At 55.7% G+C, this 19,015-nt stretch overlaps 1 protein-coding gene across 3 annotated transcripts; it reads right to left on the bottom strand.

The window, feature by feature from the left end:
* Positions 1-383: 383 nt before the first annotated feature.
* Positions 384-18,916, bottom strand: DHX38 (DEAH-box helicase 38). 3 transcript variants are annotated; one of them, XM_041483711.1, is made up of 26 exons: positions 18,388-18,916; positions 18,009-18,196; positions 17,751-17,852; positions 17,174-17,339; positions 16,966-17,084; positions 16,779-16,855; positions 16,538-16,693; positions 15,760-15,921; positions 15,567-15,674; positions 14,591-14,703; positions 14,351-14,488; positions 13,946-14,132; positions 13,673-13,858; positions 13,366-13,506; positions 13,062-13,172; positions 12,873-12,989; positions 12,534-12,641; positions 12,317-12,429; positions 11,625-11,833; positions 11,385-11,539; positions 11,150-11,305; positions 10,940-11,074; positions 10,736-10,861; positions 10,265-10,360; positions 9,941-10,121; positions 384-406 (listed from the first exon to the last, which is right to left on the bottom strand). In XM_041483711.1, exons 1-26 carry the CDS (start codon positions 18,699-18,701, stop codon positions 399-401), a joined length of 3,672 nt encoding a protein of 1,223 aa, XP_041339645.1. In that variant the 5' UTR covers positions 18,702-18,916; the 3' UTR covers positions 384-398. The 3 variants fall into 3 exon arrangements, with proteins under 3 accessions (XP_041339645.1, XP_041339652.1, XP_041339637.1); XM_041483718.1 differs by lacking the exon at positions 384-406 and adding an exon at positions 5,130-5,149; XM_041483703.1 differs by lacking the exon at positions 384-406 and adding an exon at positions 9,646-9,879 and having other exon boundaries at positions 10,000-10,121.
* Between the last annotated feature and the right edge of the window lie 99 nt (positions 18,917-19,015).

Raw genomic sequence — 19,015 nt, 5'->3', positions numbered from 1 at the left:
TATCATCCTTGTTGGTCGTCTCTGAAACACTTCCAAATCTTTTCCTTGAGAGAGGCAGACAGAGCTGCATATAGAAATCACAGTGCAGCTTTCACTATGAATCTGTTCATTGGCAGAACTGTGATCTGCTCTCCATTATTTTCCTGATAATTGTTAACAGTCAAGTTTCCCTTTTGGGCTGTTCCTGGGCACCAAACAAACATTTCCACAGATCCATCGCTCCATCTTCATCTGATTTTATTCTAGCACAGCCCCAAGCCTAATTCCTGAGGAGGAACAGAGCTACAGCAGCTGAGACTGCAGTGAGATCTTGTGAGAAAGATGGTGCAAATGCTCCAGATCTTCAGCAAGGTTAGGACCACCTGGCTGTGTCATACCTTGGAGAATGGGGACAGCTGCTAAACATCTGAAAAAAATAAGAAATTATATAAGGTCAGCAGACTGGGCCTCCTCCAGACAGATCTGTCCTTGAGTGTTTGCCCACCTGAGGGGCTGAGTAATGCTGTGGAATGCTGATGTAGCCAGATGAATCAGTGCTGGCATGAACTCCTATGCAAGAGCACAAATAGCATCATGTTCTTGTGATCCTTTGCATTTCCTTCCTGAAGATTCCGGGGTGAGCAGGAAGGGATTGGTCTGCCTGACCTCTGGTACCTACAGTCATGAAAATTTCCCCGTTACTCTGAAATCAGTAACTTGTCTGACTAAGATAGCTTCAGACAGGCATTTGGCTGGGCTTGAAGACATCAAAAGATGGCAAATGCACAACATCCTCCCCTGGCAGTCAGTCCTTTCACATCACTCCTACTGTTTTGGGTGTTTTGTTTTTTTTTTCTCTCATGACTGCTATGCCAACAGGGCTAATGAAGTTAATGAAGCTTTCTATGCAGCAGCAATATGGTCTCAACTCTGTTTCCCTTGGGTTTTATCCTTTGTCTTAGAATACTCCTTTCTTTTTGGCTAGACACTTAAGGTTAACCATAGAGGGGGGGGGGAGGGGGGAAGGGAAGGGAAGGGAAGGGAAGGGAAGGGAATGGAAGGGAAGGGAAGGGAAGGGAAGGGAAGGGAAGGGAAGGGAAGGGAAGACCCTCTCTCTCTGCTTCATATCTGTACCCCATTACCTCCTGCCCTTTGGAGGTTCTCCCGTGCTCCCCACCACCAGTGTCTCTTTCCATTTACCCAGCTCCCTCTGTTTTTTGTCTCCTCTCAGCCCCCTTGCTTTTTCTTGACCTCCCACACAGTGCTGCCATCACTGCTGGCTCGGAAGGAGGCCCCAGCACTGCTGATGTGGCTGTCCAGGGGTGCTATCCCTCTTCGATCAACTTAGTGATTGTAATTGTGAGAACCATCAATGCCTCATGTCCTGTGACCAGACCCAAGCAGCACAGCTTTCCTTTCATTTGTTCCTTCAATTTTCCAGCAGAATTTCTACTTCCTGCTGATTTCCATTTCTTGGCTCCTTAGAGGAACACATGGCAGCTCCTACAGAGTTTGTGTATGCCCTTAACCCACAGAGTCATAAAACGGAGATGCAGTTGGCAGAAGCAGCAGTGGAAATGGTGCCGTGATGGTGTGAGCACGCAGCAGCACCAGTGGCGGGCAGGAGGCAGCCCCAGGGACCGCTGCACACCTGCGGGGTCGCTCCAGTGCCCATCTGCGCCTTCCTTCTGACCCTGGGGGAAGTGTTTAAACACAACCAGGCTAGCCCTGGGTGGCCTGTTCTGGCTGAGTTCTGGCTGAGCCAGGGCAGGACAAGGGGATGAGCCAGGTGACCCGGTGTTTGGCCAGTGGGAATGTCAGAGGTTGGCTCCTGGGTGACTGGGCTGGGTGGGCCTCCTCCTGCACCAACACTCCCCACTACGAGGTTTCATGGGAACATGTGGTAGCTAGAGGAATAGAGCAGAGGCAAAACTCTGATGTGCGCTCTGGGATGTGTCATGGCCTTTCAGCTTCCACTAGAAAGACAGCAGGGCAGAGCAGGTCCTGACCCATTATTGCTACTGTGGCTGTTTCCCCCTTCTGTTTTTACACATCCAGTTTGTTCTCTCTCCCTTCCTTCTCCCTAGAGCTGCTGTGGGTTTTAATAAGTATTTTTCAAGTAGCTGGCTGAGACCCTCGCGAGGATAATGAGATCATTCGCACCGCAGAATGCAAAGCCCTGCAGGTCCCTATTGCTGTCGCTCCCGGTGGACTATGCCCACACTGCCTGTATTTGTGTCGCTGTTCATCGTCCCAAACACAGCAGCACGCCCTGGCAGTACCGGATGGGATCGAGCCGGGGTACGGCTCCCTGCCAACACGAAGGGCCAAGAATTGTCACTGGAACCGCTCAGAAATAACCTTTAAGGCTTATTAAGATTCTATCGATGGAGACGTTGATCCCGCTTTCCTGTTCATGAATCCCATTCCCAGTTCAAGACCTGCCAGCCCTCTGCCTGCCCGGGGTTGAGGCTGAGCTGCGGCGGGAGCACCGGGCAGACCCGGCACGGGCACTCCCATCACCGGGCACCCTGCTCCGGGCAGCCCCCGGCCCGGCACTCCCTGCACCTGCTCCCCCGGCACGGGCACCCCCATCCCTGGGACAACCCCGCTCCGGGAACCTCGGCTCGGCAACGCCGGCCTGGGCACCCCGGCCCAGGCAGCGGTCCTCGCCCCCCGCCCAGCCCCGACCGGGACGGCGGAGAACAAAGGTGCTGGGGGGCGCTTGGGGCGTGCCCGGGGGGTGCTTGGTGGTGCTCGGCAGGTGCCCAGGCGGTGCTCGGGGATGCTCGAGGGGCGCCCGGGAGAGGTTGCTCGGGGGATGGCCGGGGGGAGTGCCGGGGGATGCTCGAGGGGTGTCCTGGGGGTGCCCGGGAGCGCTCGAGGGTGCTCGGGGCGGAGCCGCCCTCACGGGCAGCGCCGCGCGGGCCGAGAGCGACCCCTGCCGGGTGGGAACGGGACGGAGCGGAGCTTGTCAGCGCGCATGCGCAAGGCTTCCGCCGCAGCCCCCCGGCACCGCGGGCCCCCGCGGCACCCCCAGCTCCGCTCCGGTCACCTCAGCTCCCCCTCAGCCCCGCTCCGCTCACCTCAGCCCCCTCTCAACCCCCGCCCATCACTGCTCCGAGGTGCCCAGAGCAGCCGCGGCTGCCGCATCCCTGGAAGTGACCAAGGCCAGGCTGGACGGGGCTTGGAGCACCCTGGAAGGTGGAACGTGTGCCTGCCCATGGCAGGGGGTGGAACATGAGCAGATGGGGAATCCTGGTTCAGGGCACCAGCAGGGCAGTGAAGACCTCATCAAAGGACCGGCATAGTGTCTGCTTTGGGATCAAGGACTGATGGGCAGAGCTGGAAATGAGCCATCCAGACTTGGTTCCAAGTGGCCATGGATGACATCCACAGTGTCCAACTTGCTCTGCCAAGGGGTAACCATTTCTCTGTGTGCTGAACTCCAGTTTCAGTTTGGTTTGTGTCATCTCACAGACATCAGACCGGGGTGCACTTCTGCCTGCTGATACAAGAGCCTCCTCCTGCTCTGTTCCCACTTTCCTCTTGCATTCTGATGTGTGACCAAACTACGCCTTGCTCTGCACTAAATCCCTCACAGACCACCACCTGGGTTGTGCAGTGCCCATGGCTCCTTCTGGAGCCTTTCCTAGAGCTCGATGGCCCCTCTGCACCATCAGCACTGGTAGCACACAGGTTCCCACTCCACGAAGGGCCATGCCACCACCGCAGCTGGACATTTGGCTGCATGAGCAGCCACCAGTGTGTCCCACACACTGCTGGGATGTGCCAGTGCAGCAGCTGCTGCATGAGCTGCTTGTGCATTCATGTAAGTACAAACAAGACCTTAAGTCATCTCTTCTTTGGCTCATCTGTGTGAAACAGGGATCACGGCACTTGTTTTGCAGAGGGGCCCTGCAGTTTGTTTCATGAATATCAAGTGGTTTGAGCTCCTGTGATGGAAGATACTGGAGATGGACAAAGGAGCACTAACAACCTAAAGCTGATGGAGGCCCAAGCAGTGGTCTCACCCAGTTGCACTGTGTTTGCTAATTCAAGTGTGTAATCAGCACATACGGGCAACGTGTTGGCTTGGGCTGTGTCACACACAGCAGCTCAGAACACTCACTGTGCGCTCATGCTCCCCAGGAGGGGTGATGGGTGTCTGCGCAGCCACCAAGGATGGGCGATGTGCAAGGGAGGACAGAGCTGCTGGTGGCGTGACCATGAGATGGGTGTCATTGACACACAGCCCTGGCACAGAGGACATGCAAACCTCCTTCCACCCCAGCCACTCTGCCCACCAGCTCTCCTGAATGAAGTCTCAGCTTTGTTTTTCTGATTTCCATTTTGTATCCTAAAATATTCACTCCAAGTTCCGCTTGACAGACATGCCTAATCTAATCTCCATGTCTGCTTTCTAATTTTCGCAGCCAGGATAAAACAAATTGGCTGGCGTTAATTGCCTGTGCAGCGGCCTGGAGCTCTGAGCCGTGATTTACGAGCTCGGAGCAGGCGCTCTGCAACACATTTTTCTTAATTTATTTTTAATGAGTCTCTCAATTAATTTTCTTGGAAACATCTTAATGATGTTGGAGGCGGATGTTAATGAGGTTTGTAGCAGCACCTCATTTTGCATATTTTAACGTACTGAATGGCATGAAGCAAACTCCTGGTCCTAAAACAGAAAAAACCTTAAGACTGGAGAGGACTTCTGGGCTGACATTGCTGCCCTGGCTTGAGGCTGAGGCACTGCATGGGCTAGCTGGTGACTTTAAACATCGTGAGACTAAAGCTGGTTGAGCCCACAGGGATGGCAGGACCCTGGCAGCATGGCGGGGTCAGGGGCCAGGCTGGGTCATGGTTGGTGGCCAGACACTTCTTAACAGATGGAGTGAAAGCCTGGATACAGAACCTGTACACTGAGACCCCTGTGCTGGCATGCCCCATGTTGTAGGCACCCCATTCCCTGCACACCCCCAGCCAGACCTTTTGGGCAGGAGCTCTCCAAGACTCAGGACTGGGCTGCCTGGGGCTGACGACTGCGGGATGCTCTGGGGTGTCTCTGCCAGCCCGCAGGGTCACCGGTAATTGCTGATGCATGTGCCAGCAAGAGGCAGCAGCTGGATTGCCTTTGTTTTCTCCCAGCATGTCAGTCTTCATTAAACTGGAGGGGAATGAAAAAGGATTCACTTTTGTCCCAGCCTGAACATGGCAGCTGTTTAATTTCAATTAAGGTGGCACTGAAAAGAGTAGCATTACGGCAGTAATTAAAGTGAGACAACTCCCACCCCCAGGACTGTGCTCACCCAGCAGAGGGGCCAATTTCTACCCCCCATCCTCCCAGCACCAGCTGAGTATGGGCAGGCAGCTGTGGGTCAGGGCTGTGGGGCTGCCCCACACACTGACAAGGAGATGGAGCAGTGTTGAACCCTTCAAGGCAAGCGCTGCCTGCAGCTCAGCACGCTGTGGCTCACCTGTGGTACAGAGCAGCACTGCCTGTGGCACCATGTAACATGGCACAGCACAGCATACATGCTTTGTCCCATAAAGGCTCTGTGTGCTGTGGATGCTTTGTGCCCTGGCTGTCGCTGCCTGAACAAGATTGAAGTCTGCAGGGAAATTTTATTTCCTCACAGTGGCAGAAACTGTGGCCAAATTCAGTTGTGTTCTGGAAGCCGGAGGTTCAGCAGCCCTGCTCACAGGACTGTTGGTCTGTGCCTGCTCCCATCACCCGTGACTGTGACCTGCTGGTGGTGCAGGTTGTCATGGCAACTGATGATTTCTGCTATGATACATCTGCGTTCACCTTCTGGGCCCAGTTCAGCCTTGGAAATTTCCAGTTAAAGCACTTACCTGTGAAAGTGCACTGAGCGTTGGCAAGGGAGCACACACAGCCCAGGGAGTCCCATGTCACCAGCACAGGCCAGCAGCAGGTCTGTGCTCACACCATCACTGGCACCCAGAGACCTGTGTCACTGATCCGACTATCTGGGCACTGTGGGGTGGCCCCAGGCAGGCGGGACAACCAGACATGCACCCTCAGCCTTTCCTGTCCACACTCAGCCTCCCCAGGGGCCTGTGGCCCATGGCCCTGCCAGGATGTGCCCCTGCAGCAGTTCCCTCAGCCCTGTCCCTTGTGTGGGTGGCTGTTCACAGGGCACAGCCCTGAGCACTGCCATCCCTACTGTCACCTGGCCCTGGCCACAGACTGAGTATGGCCTGAGGACAGTGCATGAGGGTGGCAAGGCCCTGCCCCGACACAGGGGCACTGCCATGTCCTGGAGCAGTTCTGAGGATGATTCTCAGGACCTGGTGACCTCACAGTGGCATATGGACTAGTGTCACACAGCATGCCAGGGACACAAGATGGTGAGGAGTATGGCACAGGAAGGCTGTGGTGAGGACTGTGGGCATCAGTAGGACCAGGTGCTGCTGAGAGCCACAGCCCCACACAGCTCTGCCCTGCTTTTCCAGGAGCCCCAGGCTAGGCTTCTCCTGCTGGCAGCAGGTGCTCCTCAGACAGGGAGTGGCAGTGCCAATACCATGGGAGGGTGGAGCTGCCCCAGGCAGGGCTGAGTGACATCCGTGGGACTAAGGGTTGTCTGGGTCTGCAGGAAAGGTTATGGTCCTTCCAACAGTGAGAGAGTGGCCAAAATTTGGCACATCCAGGGAGGTTCCTGCATCTCAGGATCAGCCTGAAGGCTCCTGTAGAGATCTGCCAGGGGCAAAGGAAACAACACCAGAGCTGACCAGCTCCATCCAGCAGCTTCAGCAGGAGACAGAGGCCTGGCAGCCCAAGGTGAGCAGTGCCAACCATATGTTCCACCCAGGCACTGGTTGCATAGCCACAGACTGGTGGCCAGGTGGTACAGGAAGCCCTGACCAGCCCTTGCCTGCAGCACCAGACACCTCTTCCCCAGGGCTGGGGAGAGCACAAGGGCTCAGGGGAATCCAGTCCTGCTGTGGCTGCACTAATCCCACTGCCACCATTTCCCACAGTGGCCACAGTTCATGGCAGTGTGGAGGGCCAGTGGTGTCGGGGGCTTGGTTATTTGTGAGCCCAAAGGAACTGTCAGAATATGCACACACATGGGGCAGTGCTACCTGGTGGGGAAGGGCTGCACCCACCCATTGGCAACATGGCCATTGCTGCAGTGCACAATACCAGGACTGCCAGCATTCTCCAGCCCCAGTGCCTGCCCAGACAGCAGCTACAAGATGGGCTGGCTACAGTGGTGAGCTGGACAGATGCTGCTCATGCCATGTCCTAGGTCCAAAGGCAAGCACTGGCACTGGAGCCACAGCACGGGGAGGCCAGAGCATGCCAGGACACACAGCAAGAAGATCTGGACCCAGCTGAGGTGCTAGCCACAATACAGGCATTGCAGCTGGACCTGGACTTCTGCAGAGGCACAAACCACAAACAACTGGTCCAGCTGCAGGAGCAGGAGTGTGCGGTGGAGCAGGAGCACCAGGACTTGGTCATTCTGATGCAGGAGTTCCAGGCACTGATGGGCAAGGTACCAGTGCTGGCCACAGACCAAGCTGCATGTGTCCCCCGCTGCCACTCCACCACAGGCTAGGCACCGTGCCTGCCCCACAGCCTGTGCCAACACCTGGTGACCGCCCAGGGGAGGGTAGAGAACATCCTACCAACCACACGTGGCTCTAGCACCACCTGTACAGAGCAGCCTAGCCACAAGGCAAGCCTGGCTGGCACAGCCCAGTCCACCCAGCTGAGCAGAGCTGGAAGAATGCAGACCCTAACAGCCGCACTGACACCCTGGGCACTGTCCCAGGGCTGGTGGCACTGCTGCAGCCCACAACCTTGTCAGTGAGCTGGGATCACCATGCTCCCTGTGCCCGTGCTCTGCCACTGGTCAGGGACCAGAGATGGCTTTCCAGGGCTGCTGGGTGTCCAACAGGTACTGCCACAACAAGGAGGGCACTGTGGGGACTGCACAGAGATCAGAGGGCCAGAAGTCAGCAGCCTTCCTGCCTCCCACCTGGTGCAGGCCACATTCCTCTGTCACAGGCCCTGCCCAACAGGGCATTGCCCATGGGTTGTCCCAAAAAGGCTCCTTCTGCAGCCTCAGCTCTACACAACATGGGCACAGGGTGATCCCACACCCGGCTGGGTACTCACAGGTCAGTGATGCACCCCTCCACCTGAAGGACCAGGCAGTGCAGACAGAGGTCACCTCCTACTTGGCGGGCCACAGTTATTTTGACACCAGCCATGATATCCCACAGGAGAGCAGAGAGCTGCTCAAGCAGGTCAGTGTCAGCAGCCCCCCCAGCCACTACACCAAGCCTAGGGGCAAGGGAGGCACAGCCAGGGGGGCACAGGAGCCATGACAACCACACTGACCCTTGCTCCCCTTCCCCCAGAAACCCTGGGACAGGGTGGGAGGCAACAATGCCAGCCTGTCCCCACCACCTCACACAGCTGGGCACCAGCCAGCTCTGAGCATCCTGCAGCTCACAGAAGGCAGCTGTGCTTGTGCTCAGGGCAGGGCACACAGCACAAGGCCAGCAGAGGCACTGCCTTCTCAGCAGCTGGGGGCACAGGAGCAGAGTCAAGGCCTACAGTACAGCCCAGCCCGGCTGCAGGAGCAGCTGGCAGCCACCCAGGCCCAGCAGCAGCTCAGCAGAACCAACGAGGCCATCCAAGGCCTACAAAGAAAAGTGGCAGAGTTGCAGCAACAGGTGAGGGCAAGGTAGGGCAGGACAGGGATGCAGCCTCTCCTCCAGGAGAGGCTCAGCCACGGCCAACCACCCTACCTGCCCCACAGCTTTGCTGGCAGGTGCAGGACATGGAGAACCTCCAGGCAGAGCTGGCCCAAGCTCGGCAAGAGAGCACCAAGCAGGCAGAAAAGATTGCAGCCTACAAGACACACAGGCAGCAGCTTCAACGGGAGCTGAGGAGGATGCAGACCTTCAAGGAGCAGAGCAAACAGGAGGTAAGGATGTCTCAAGTCTTCCTGTGAAAGACCAGGAGTCTGTGTCTCTCACTGTGTCTCTCACTGTGCCATGGGCAGACCTACTCCCTCCAGGAGAGGCTGCAGGAGCTGAGCAGCCTAGTCCAACACTGGCGGCAGCTACACCTGGACAGTGAGCAAACTCTGGCTCTGAGAGAAGAGGAGCTGGTTGTCTGCAAGGTGGAGCTGGCTTTCCTTAAGGAAGAGCTCAGCAAGGTGACAGAGCAGGTGCAGGATACAAAGAGGCATTCAAGACACACTAGGTAGGATGCAGGAGGAGAACCCACCCATACCTAATGTTCAGAACACCTGAGCAGCCCAAGTGTGAGCAGCTCAAAAAGTGAGCAGAATTCTGGCACAGCCTGGCCTGAAACAGGGCTGGGCCAATGGTCCCAGCTGTGCAGGGACAGCTGGGCACCAGCTGCCTGTCCAGGGCATGAGCTGTGAGAGAACTGCCTTTGCAGGGGTATGGGCCAGGCTCGAAACAGGGACAGCCTGTATTTGTCCTCCAGGTCACTTGAATTTTGTGCCCTGTTCCAGGTTGTACAGGGCAACAACCTGACAGCACCGGCCCTGCATGATTCTGCAGAGCTACCTCCACCAGGAGGTAGAGCTACCAGAGCTACCTTTTCCGGGACAAGAAGAAGTGCAAAACAAAGCAAGGACCAGACTGACAACCTTTAAACAAATAAAATTCTTTCTGTTCTGTAATAAAATTAGAGCCAAGCACCAAAGCCTTCCAGGGCCACAAGCTGTAGAGACCTCAGAATACACTGATTAGAATAGGTGGGCACCACCTTAAACCTCAAAGCAACAGGCTGTGCCTTCTTAGAGACCAAAGCGGGCTGGGGTGCGTCGTGGCGTCAGGGCCTCCCCCTGCTCCTTTCGCCCAGGGGTATAGATTTTAGTAGATCTGTCAAAGAGGACAAGGGCAATTAATGGAAAATGCAACCTTTTCCTGCACCAGAACTCACACAGGGAAGCTGGGATCCTCCACACAGGCAAGCCATGGGCAGGCAGGGCTATCACACACCTTGCACTGCCCAGTGGGTTACGGCGCTCCTGCTCCTCCCGGCGGGCACGCAGCTGCTCCTCTGCCAAAGCCATTTCCTCCTCCATGGCAGACACCTCCTCCTTGGCACGGCGCCGGTTCTCCTGGAGCAAGAAGCAGAAGGTCAGGGAGAGCAGACTCCCTGGAGGCCCACAAGCTTGCTCCCTTCATGTCAAAACACACACATACAGCAGCAGAATGCAGGAGGGCCTGCAGTTTGCCAGCTCATCCAGGATAGAATACTTACCTGGCGTGACTTGCCAGCATGTTTGATACTGTAGAACATAGGGCCCAGCTCTGCCAGCCACTCACCATCCACAGCAGTGACACACTGCATGTACTCCTACAGGGACAAAAAGACCAGAATAGCAGGATGGCATCCTTGGGGCCTGGGCACTATTCCCAGAGCCATAGCCGTTCCCTTCCTCCCTCAATTGCTGATGGCACTTCTCAGACCATTCCCCTTCCAGACAATTCCTCCTGGCCTCAGAAGCTGCTACAGGCTGGATTTGACCACAAGGAGGATCAAACATATCCCACAGAAGCCAGAGAAAAATAATGGGGGAAGGGACAAACAGGTGACACAAACATGTCTAATTGGTATAGATGGAAAAGGCTGATATCTGCCACTCAGACAGATCTCAGTCTCACAGCAAAGCCCTCCCATCTCCCCTGGAGCACTCATCACCCTTCCTGCTAGCCCTCAGCTCAAGCTCACCTTGGTAGTCATAACCAATTCATGGTACACAATGTAGTCTGGTGTGTAGCCCATGCCAAACAGAGAGCTCGTGGGGTGCAGGTGGCAGGGCATGCCTGTGCGGATGTTCACATACTCCCCAATGCCCTGCAAAGACAAGTGTGCTTAGTCCACCTGTTCCCAGGCAGGGCCTTGCAGCTCCCAGGCAGCTAAGACATCTCTCACCTTCAGCTTTGCAGCCTGATGGAAATATGCAGCACAGATGCACTTCCTGACAACATCCCAGTCTGTACCACAGGATGCCAGGCTCATTCGCTGCTGCACCATAATGTCCTTGAGCTGGGCACGCACCTCCCGCACCTGCAAAGGTGTGTGCTGGTCAGATCCCTCTTCTGCATAGGGCTGTCTCCCCCAGCCTTACAGCCACAGCCTCACCTTCCGCATGGCCTTGGCATGGATGAAGTGCTGATTGCACCACAGGGTAGAATAGCTGTTGTTTTTCCACTGAAGGTAAACATTCAGGTAAGTCAAGTGATCGCTCTCTGGAACAGCAAATTTCTCTCGCACTTGGTCACTCTCCTCCTCTCGGCCCTGAAGGGTAAGCAAAGAAAATGGGTTAGTCAAAGGGCAGGGAAGAGGCCTGAGCTGCTGGAACAGCAGCATCTCATACCTTAGGCCGGTAAAAGATGGCAGGCACAGACAACATGGAGACTACAAGCAAGATCTCAGAGCTGCAACCCATGTCACAGGAGACAATAAGCATTTTGGAGAGTGCAGGGTCCAGTGGAAACTCCACCATGAGGCGTCCTGTAGAGGTCAGACCACCTGTAGGAACAGAACAGGGATAATTGATCAGCAGCTGGGCAGACCCCAGTTCCATGGGCTGGCCTCCTACCCCAGCTGCCAATACCTGTGTTATCCAGGGCCCCCAGGATCCACAGCTGGTACATGGAGTTCAGCATATTGTCTTCAGGGGGTGGATCCATGAAATGGAACTGCAGCAGGTCTTGCACACCCAGGGACTTGAGCAAGAGCACTACATTGGCGAGGTTGGTGCGCTGGATCTCAGGCACCGTGGTCGTCAGCAGCTCATTCTTGTAGGCACTCTGGGTGTAGAGCCTGGGAAAAGATGCCAAGAGCACACTCCTTACAGACTTGCCAGCCTCTGCCCAGCCCGGCCCAGTGTGGCACAGGGCAGCAACCCTGCACCCAACAGCAGGACCCTGGGAGGCACTAGTAGTCCAGCCAAAGTGGGGTCTCCCCAGCACATTGGGGTGTTTGGGCTGCAGCACAGCACATGACCAAGCACAGCCCTTCCCTGGTCCCACAGCACAGCCTGAGAAAGGCCTTTGGCTTGGTTCTTATCCCAGTGGCATCCAGGGCAGACCAGCTACAAGTGAAGATGGGCACAGGAAGAAAGTGGAGCACATTCTTTTCTCTTCTTTGGACTGGGTCCAAAGAAGGCCTTCACGCCTGCCTATAGCCCACACCCGCCCCCCCGCAAAGTTCAAGATAATGAACAGCTCCAGTGAGAAAAAGATACACATAACCTGATGCCAAGCTGAGGATACAACAGGGCAGAAACAACAGTGACATGCCTACCTGAAACAGTGGCCTGGGCCTGTCCGGCCAGCTCGGCCGGCCCTCTGATTGGCATTAGCCTGACTGATGGGGTAGATCTGCAGAGCATCCATGCCTATTCGGGGGTTGAAAACCTTCAGGGCACAAGAAAGTCAGACAGAAGTAAGAGGAAGGCTGGATTGTGACCTTAGAACTCCCTCAACCTATGCCAGAAACCAAAGAGAAAACCCTGGCTCACCTTCAATTTGCAGTAGCCAGAGTCAATCACAAACATGATACCATCTACTGTCAGTGAGGTCTCTGCAATGTTAGTGGCAACGATGCACTTCCTGACCCCATCAGGAGCCTGCAAGCACACTGCACATCAGTCACACCCCTGGGCATGGCTCTGCTCCACTGAGGAGGAGTGCAGAGTGGCAGATGGACAGGGGTGACTCTTGGGAAGTGAGGTGGGGTACATGCTTTCACCCTCCACATGCAATACCAAGGTATATCTACAGCTCTCGCTCCTGCTCTGTACTGTCTCCTGCTCCAGTTTTCCCTGTCCCCACCCTAATCACAAAGCACACGTCAGCACCTTCTGGAAGATCTTAGCCTGCAAGTCCGAGGGCAGCTGAGAGTAGATTGGCAGTACAGCAAGAGCGGGTGCCTTCTCCAGCTCCTCAAGGTGCTCCACAATCTGCTCTGAGGTCACCTAGACACAAAGAGGGCTGAAAACAACAGGCTGAAACAAGAGGGTAGGACAGTGCCTGTCCTTCCAACTCACCTCGATATCCTCCTGGCCAGGCATGAAGACGAGGATGTCTCCAGGAGCACCAGACAAGTGGACCTGCAAGGCTTGTTTCACTGCAGCCTCCACATAATCCTCCTGTGGGGTCTGAACAGCACAGCCCAGGTTAATCTGGAACAATATCCTTACCTGCCCTGTCCTACGTGCAAGACTGTAGCACACCACAGCCACTCCTACCCTGTCCTGGGTGGCATCTGTACTCTGTCCCCCTCAGAGTACAGCACAGCTAGGTCACAACCCCCTCCTGCCAACAGCATTTCCACCACAGAAGTAACTATACCTTGCTGAAAAGAATATCCACAGGAAAAGTGCGCCCAGGAATGTGGAAAATGGGAACGTTCCCAAAGAAGGAGGCAAACTTATCTGCATCCATGGTGGCTGAAGTAACAACAAGCTTCAGATCCGAGCGTCGGGCAACCACCTAGGAAGCAGATGAAAGGAACAACATGGAAGGCACATTTATGCATGGCTGTGGGCTGTTTCCATTCTTATTGAGACAATGGCACAGGACAGAGCTTCTGTGGTACACCAGAGAAGCTGCCAGGGAACACTGATGCTGCTGTCCTCTAGCCCAGGCTCACACACACCTCCCGAAGCAGCCCGAACAGCACATCAGTGTTGAGCGAGCGCTCATGTGCCTCGTCCATGATGATAGCACTGTAGTTGTCCAGGTCAGCCTCCCGCAGCGACTCACGGAGCAGGATCCCATCTGTCATGTACTTGATCACTGTGCTCTCAGATGTGCAGTCCTCAAAGCGGATGGCATAGCCTACCTGGCAGGGTGGAGATACCAGAAGTCTTCCAACGGTCCCACGCACTCTCTCACTGGGTGGCACCCCTGCACCCCCTACCAGACTCACCTCCTCCCCCAGACGCACCCCCATCTCCTCACTGACCCGCTTGGCCACCGACATGGCAGCCACTCTGCGGGGCTGTGTGCAGCCGATCATGCCATAATCAGTGTAGCCATCCTCATGGAGATACTGTGTCAGCTGAGTTGTCTTCCCACTCCCTGTCTCCCCTACCACGATCACAATGCTGTTGTCTCTGAGGAAAAGGAAAAGGTATTTCTTCATACACCTTCAAAAAAGGGCTTTTGTGTTCTCTATCTAAGCATCATCCTACTCAGGTGGGAGAGCTGAGCAAACACAAAGCAATGTGTTTTGTTTCCTGAGAGTACAGCTTCCCAGTGGTCATGATTCTACAATTCCTCAACTGAGCTCCCTAACGTAGGCCAATGCCCCAGGGATACCCTGGAGCCATACCTGAGGATAGAGAGCAGTTCCTGCTGTACAGCAAAGATGGGTAGGTATTGTCTCTGCTCCAGGATCGATTTCTTCTTGGCAAACTCACTGCTGGCTTCACTTTTTTCTTTCATGTGTTCAGCAAACTTCTGCTCTGTTCTAAAGAAAAACCACAAGTCCTGAAACTGCCTCTCCACACACTTTGCTATGCCCATAGCTGCTATTACCAGCTGAGCAGGGTAATTCAGAGCAAGCCCCTACTTGTAATCCACTTTGCCATCTTCTGTGACCATCTCATCCTTCTCTTCCTCTTTCTTGATCCCCATAATGTCTCCCAGTTTGGTGCCTGCCAGCTCCCAGTGCTTGTGCTGAGCCTGGAAGGAGAGAGAACAGCATACCTTTGCCACAGCAAGCACAGACAAAATTCTTCCCCAGTTCTACTCCTAAGACTAAGAATTGGATATTAGTACCCCAGTTCGTCAATGCAGAATGCATACTCCACTCCTACATCAGGTTCCCCTCATGAACTGAAGTAGAATTTTAAGGCACTGAGACGGATACAGAGACTTCAGGCAAAGGATTACCAACTGCCTCCTAAGAAAATAGCTCCAGCTGCTGACCCTTCCACTAAATTTGAATTTAAACCTATACAGATGTGAACCAGAGATAACTTTCCTGCCCTTGCCAAGCGTTCACAGGCTTTTCTCCCACCTCTGCTATCAGTTTTGCTACCACCACCATTCCACTCATAGTATAAGTAGGTCAAACCCAGCCCAGTTTCAATGTACAAGGAACACACCTGTACTTTCCCCATAACTATTATGTGAGCTTTAGAGAAAGTCCCTTGAAAACACCCCCAAAAACTAATCTGCTACCTTACCCCACACTTCTCCTTGCAACTCTTCTGAGACCTGACAAGGTAAATCCTGCTGCCATACTGCCTGCTGACAGTCCCTAAGCTACCGGGCATTCTTCCAAATGCTTCCTTCTCCCATAATCCAAATGTTCAAATGCATGGTGATTCATGTCCCAAGGCAGCGCACAAGAAAATCACACCACAGCAGTGTGGTATGAGGCAATGCAGTAAGCTGGGTTGCCAGGATGTCCCAGGTCACAAAAATATGAACCCCTTACTATCACTGCTGCCAAAGCCTGAATGCTGCAGAGTCCAAACAAGGCTCTGGGGAACTACATAACATGTACAGTAGGCAGTAAGCCCACAAGGGCCACAGCATACCCTCTTACGCTCCTTTTGCTCCCTGTGCTTGCGCACCAGCTGGCTGCCTTTCCGAGCTATGATGGCCAAATCCGAGGTGGCATCCTTCACAGGGATGACTGGCTCTGGCTGCAGGGAAAAGGCACTGCTTTACTAAAAATGCCTCACATGTATGGAGCTCCCTGCTATCAGTGCCTTCAGCCACAGTCTCTACCTGCTTAGTGAAGACAATCCTTCCATCTAAGAAAGGAGGCACTAGATTGTGCACCAACAGATGCACTTTAGCAGAGTTATCCTCCTCAAAATCTTCGTCCACCTCAATCCGATGGACCACACCACTGGTCAGCATGCGATTTGTCTCCCAGCGCTCATTATCCTGCAGGAAACAACGTATCAGAAACACAATGAAGCCTCACAGAAAGTCACAGAGATCACACTAGGACACCAAGCCTGGGCCTGGGCTCTGCACTGGCAACAGGATGGTTCAAACCTAGTGAGCCTGAAAGAAAGCACAAGGGAAGGAACAGTAATTGGAAGCAGTAGAGTACAGGAAACTGCCCACATGAAGCGCATGTTCAACAGGACTATTTCCAAGGAAATGCAGGGTAGACATTGCCTGCAAGGCAGCCAGAATACATCAGGAAGCCTGGACACAATCCTGCTCATGTAAAGAGAGCAGCTGTCCCAGCATCCACTGGGCCAACAGCAGACAGCCCCAGTAATGTACCTCGCACTTAGAACAGCAGGAGCATGGGTCCTCTGCTGCCCTGGACACTGCAATCCACCAGCCATTCCAACTGGAAATTCTGCCCATGCAGGAGTTGCAGTGCTGGGTTTTCCAGGGGAACTCAACCAGTTTCCCTGTGAGCACTCCTTCAGCCTGGCCCAAGAGCGTCCTGCTCCACCTGAGAGCAAGGGCTCAACAAGTGGATCTCTTAAGAGGCAGCAAATCCCATGTGTTCAGAGCAGCCACCCCTGCGTCTTGGCCTTACCTCATTGATCTGCCGCCGCTGTGCCGAGATCCGTTTCTGCCTCTGCTTGTGCAAGTGCTGCTCACGCTTCTTCACATATTCCTCAGAGGAGTAAGCCAAAGGGTTGTGAAACTCATCATAGCCCTCATCCATCATGTACCAGTCCCGGTCAGCTTGCTGGGAAGGGAGAGGCGCAGCACTGAGTTCTGCCCATCCCCACCCACAGGCTGGTGGCCCCGAGCCCTGGCCGTCCCAGACTCACCCGCTGGTCATCCTCCCACTGCTGCCGCTCCTCTTCCGTCTCAAAGGCGATGCCCTCCTCCCCTTCCGTGCGCCGCCCTGGGGTGAGCCAGAGAGTCCAGAACGTTCCCAAGGAAACCCCAACTCTGTGCCACAGGAAAGGGTATTCCACACTGCCCACCCCGGGCAGCTCAGCCCAGATTCCTCACCTCTCCCTCGGGACAGGCGTGGCGTGGCTCCCAGGTGCCTCCGGTCATCGGCCCATTCATTGTACTTGTACGATGGGGTCGGCAACGGCGTCTTATCAGAGTACCGGCTCCTGACAGACCTGGAAACGCAGCAGATGGGAGGAACTGGCACCCACAGCCAGACCCTTCGCAGCTCCACAGCTCACAGCACAGCCTCGGGCGCTGGTACCTGTCCCGCTCGCGCCGGTCCGTGTCCCGCAGCGATGACAGCCGGTGGCTGCGCTCCGAGTCTCTGTAGGAAGGTGTGGGAGATGGAGACTCCCACTGTGAGCGATGGGCACTGCTGTAGCCACCATCATCTTCCTCCCAGCTGGAGCGAGATGGTGTGGCTGCATCTGGTAGAAGAGATGGGGTTTGACAGCTGTTGTTCAAGCAGCAGCCCTGGGCACCTGGACCTAACATCTTTTAAGAAAGGAGCATGGAGAGAGAGTACCCACTGGCCTTCCCTCTAGGAGAAGGGGCTGACCTACTGATTCCAAGGAATTTCAAAAGATCATATTTCTATCACACAGGCCCAGAACAGACCCCCACCGTGCCGAAATCTGCCAGTTTCAAACACGCACAGCTGGCACGTTCCTCCCAGATGCAAGTTGAGCTGGGAGTTTTATGCTTGCCTTAACCACAAACATCACAAGGTACGAGCTTTTGTACCACCCCTGTCCTGCAAGAACAGCAGGAAGCATAAAAAAATCCAAGCCTCTCCCTGTTAGGTCTCACACAAGAGCTTTACCAGGTCCCACTCCCACCTTTGGGCCGATGTCGAGGGCTCTCAGGTTCACCCCTCCTGCCACTCCGCTCTGATGAGCCATCCCTCTCTGATCTGCTGTGATGACTCCTGTCCCGCTCCTCTGCAAAAACAAAATAGCATCAGGTGCCTATTGCACAAACAGGCTTCCCAAGTCTGCTATAAAAATCACCACAAACATTAGTAAAGACTACAAACAGGGCAAAGGACAAGCCCAGACCCAAACCAAGAAGCACCACAAAGATGTCTGAGCAATTACCACGGTCTCGTTTTCGATCGTGGTCCCGATCCCTATTGCGTTCCTTCTTCCGGTCCTTCTCCTCCTTGGAGGAGGCAAAGACTCCGTGTTCCCGACGCTCCCTCTCCCGCTGCCGGCTGCGTTCCAAAAACTCCTCGCTTACACCCCCTGTGTAGGAAGGCGTCTCCACGTGCACAGAGCGGTAATGTCTGGACAGGCAGAGCAGAGAGAAGGAACGCTCAGAAGTGCTGAGCAACAGCTGCCCTGCGCTGGTCCCGTACAGCCGCGGTGGCAGCCCGTGCCACAAGGCCCCGCAGTCCCCCGCGGCCCGCCTGTCACCGACTGCGCCCGCCCTGCGCTCCCTCCGCGGCCGGCACCGGGAACGCCCCGCAAACGCCACCTGTTCCTGCGAGCTCTGCGGCTGCTCCGGTTGGCCTCGTCCTCTTCCTCTTCCTCGGCGCTGCCCGCCTCGTCATGACCCTCTTCCCAGTCCTTATAGGATGCGACACGGGATCGCTTCCCCCCGGCCGCCTCCTCCTGGCGCTCCCGCCGCTTCTGCGCCGCCAGCACGTCCAGTCCCAGCAGGGAGACGCGCGGGGCCGGTGCCTTAAAGACGTGCTGCTCGGCGCCCCGCGTCCGCAGTAGCAGCCCGCCCGCCTCGCCGCTCGCGGCTGTCCCCGACAGCCGGTGCAGGGACTCCTCGCTCGCCTCCATCGCGGCCGCGGCGCTGCGCGAGCCCCGCCGTTCCCTCAACGAGCGTAACCCGGCTCCCGGAGCGCCGCCATAGCCGCCCCACAGTGCTCGGCGGGAGGAGCCCCTCTAGCCAAGCGCACCATAGAGACGGTGGCCAGAGCCTATGGGAGAGCCGCCACCATAGAGTCCCAACGTCGCCAGACAAGCCACGCTCCCTGCCGGGGCGGACTTCCGGCGGACGCAGCCTCCCCATGGTCACGTGGGCGTGGGGCGGAGTCGCGGGCGGATGGGACCCGCGGGGACAGCGGGGCGGACAGACAGCGGGACAGAGGGAC

The sequence above is a fragment of the Pyrgilauda ruficollis genome, unplaced genomic scaffold (genome assembly GCF_017590135.1).
Source record: "Pyrgilauda ruficollis isolate IOZ18807 unplaced genomic scaffold, ASM1759013v1 scaffold117, whole genome shotgun sequence".
In the NCBI taxonomy this organism is placed as follows: domain Eukaryota; kingdom Metazoa; phylum Chordata; class Aves; order Passeriformes; family Passeridae; genus Pyrgilauda; species Pyrgilauda ruficollis.
Note: the sequence above shows the minus strand (reverse complement) of the source record. Positions and strands in the feature narration are given on the sequence as shown.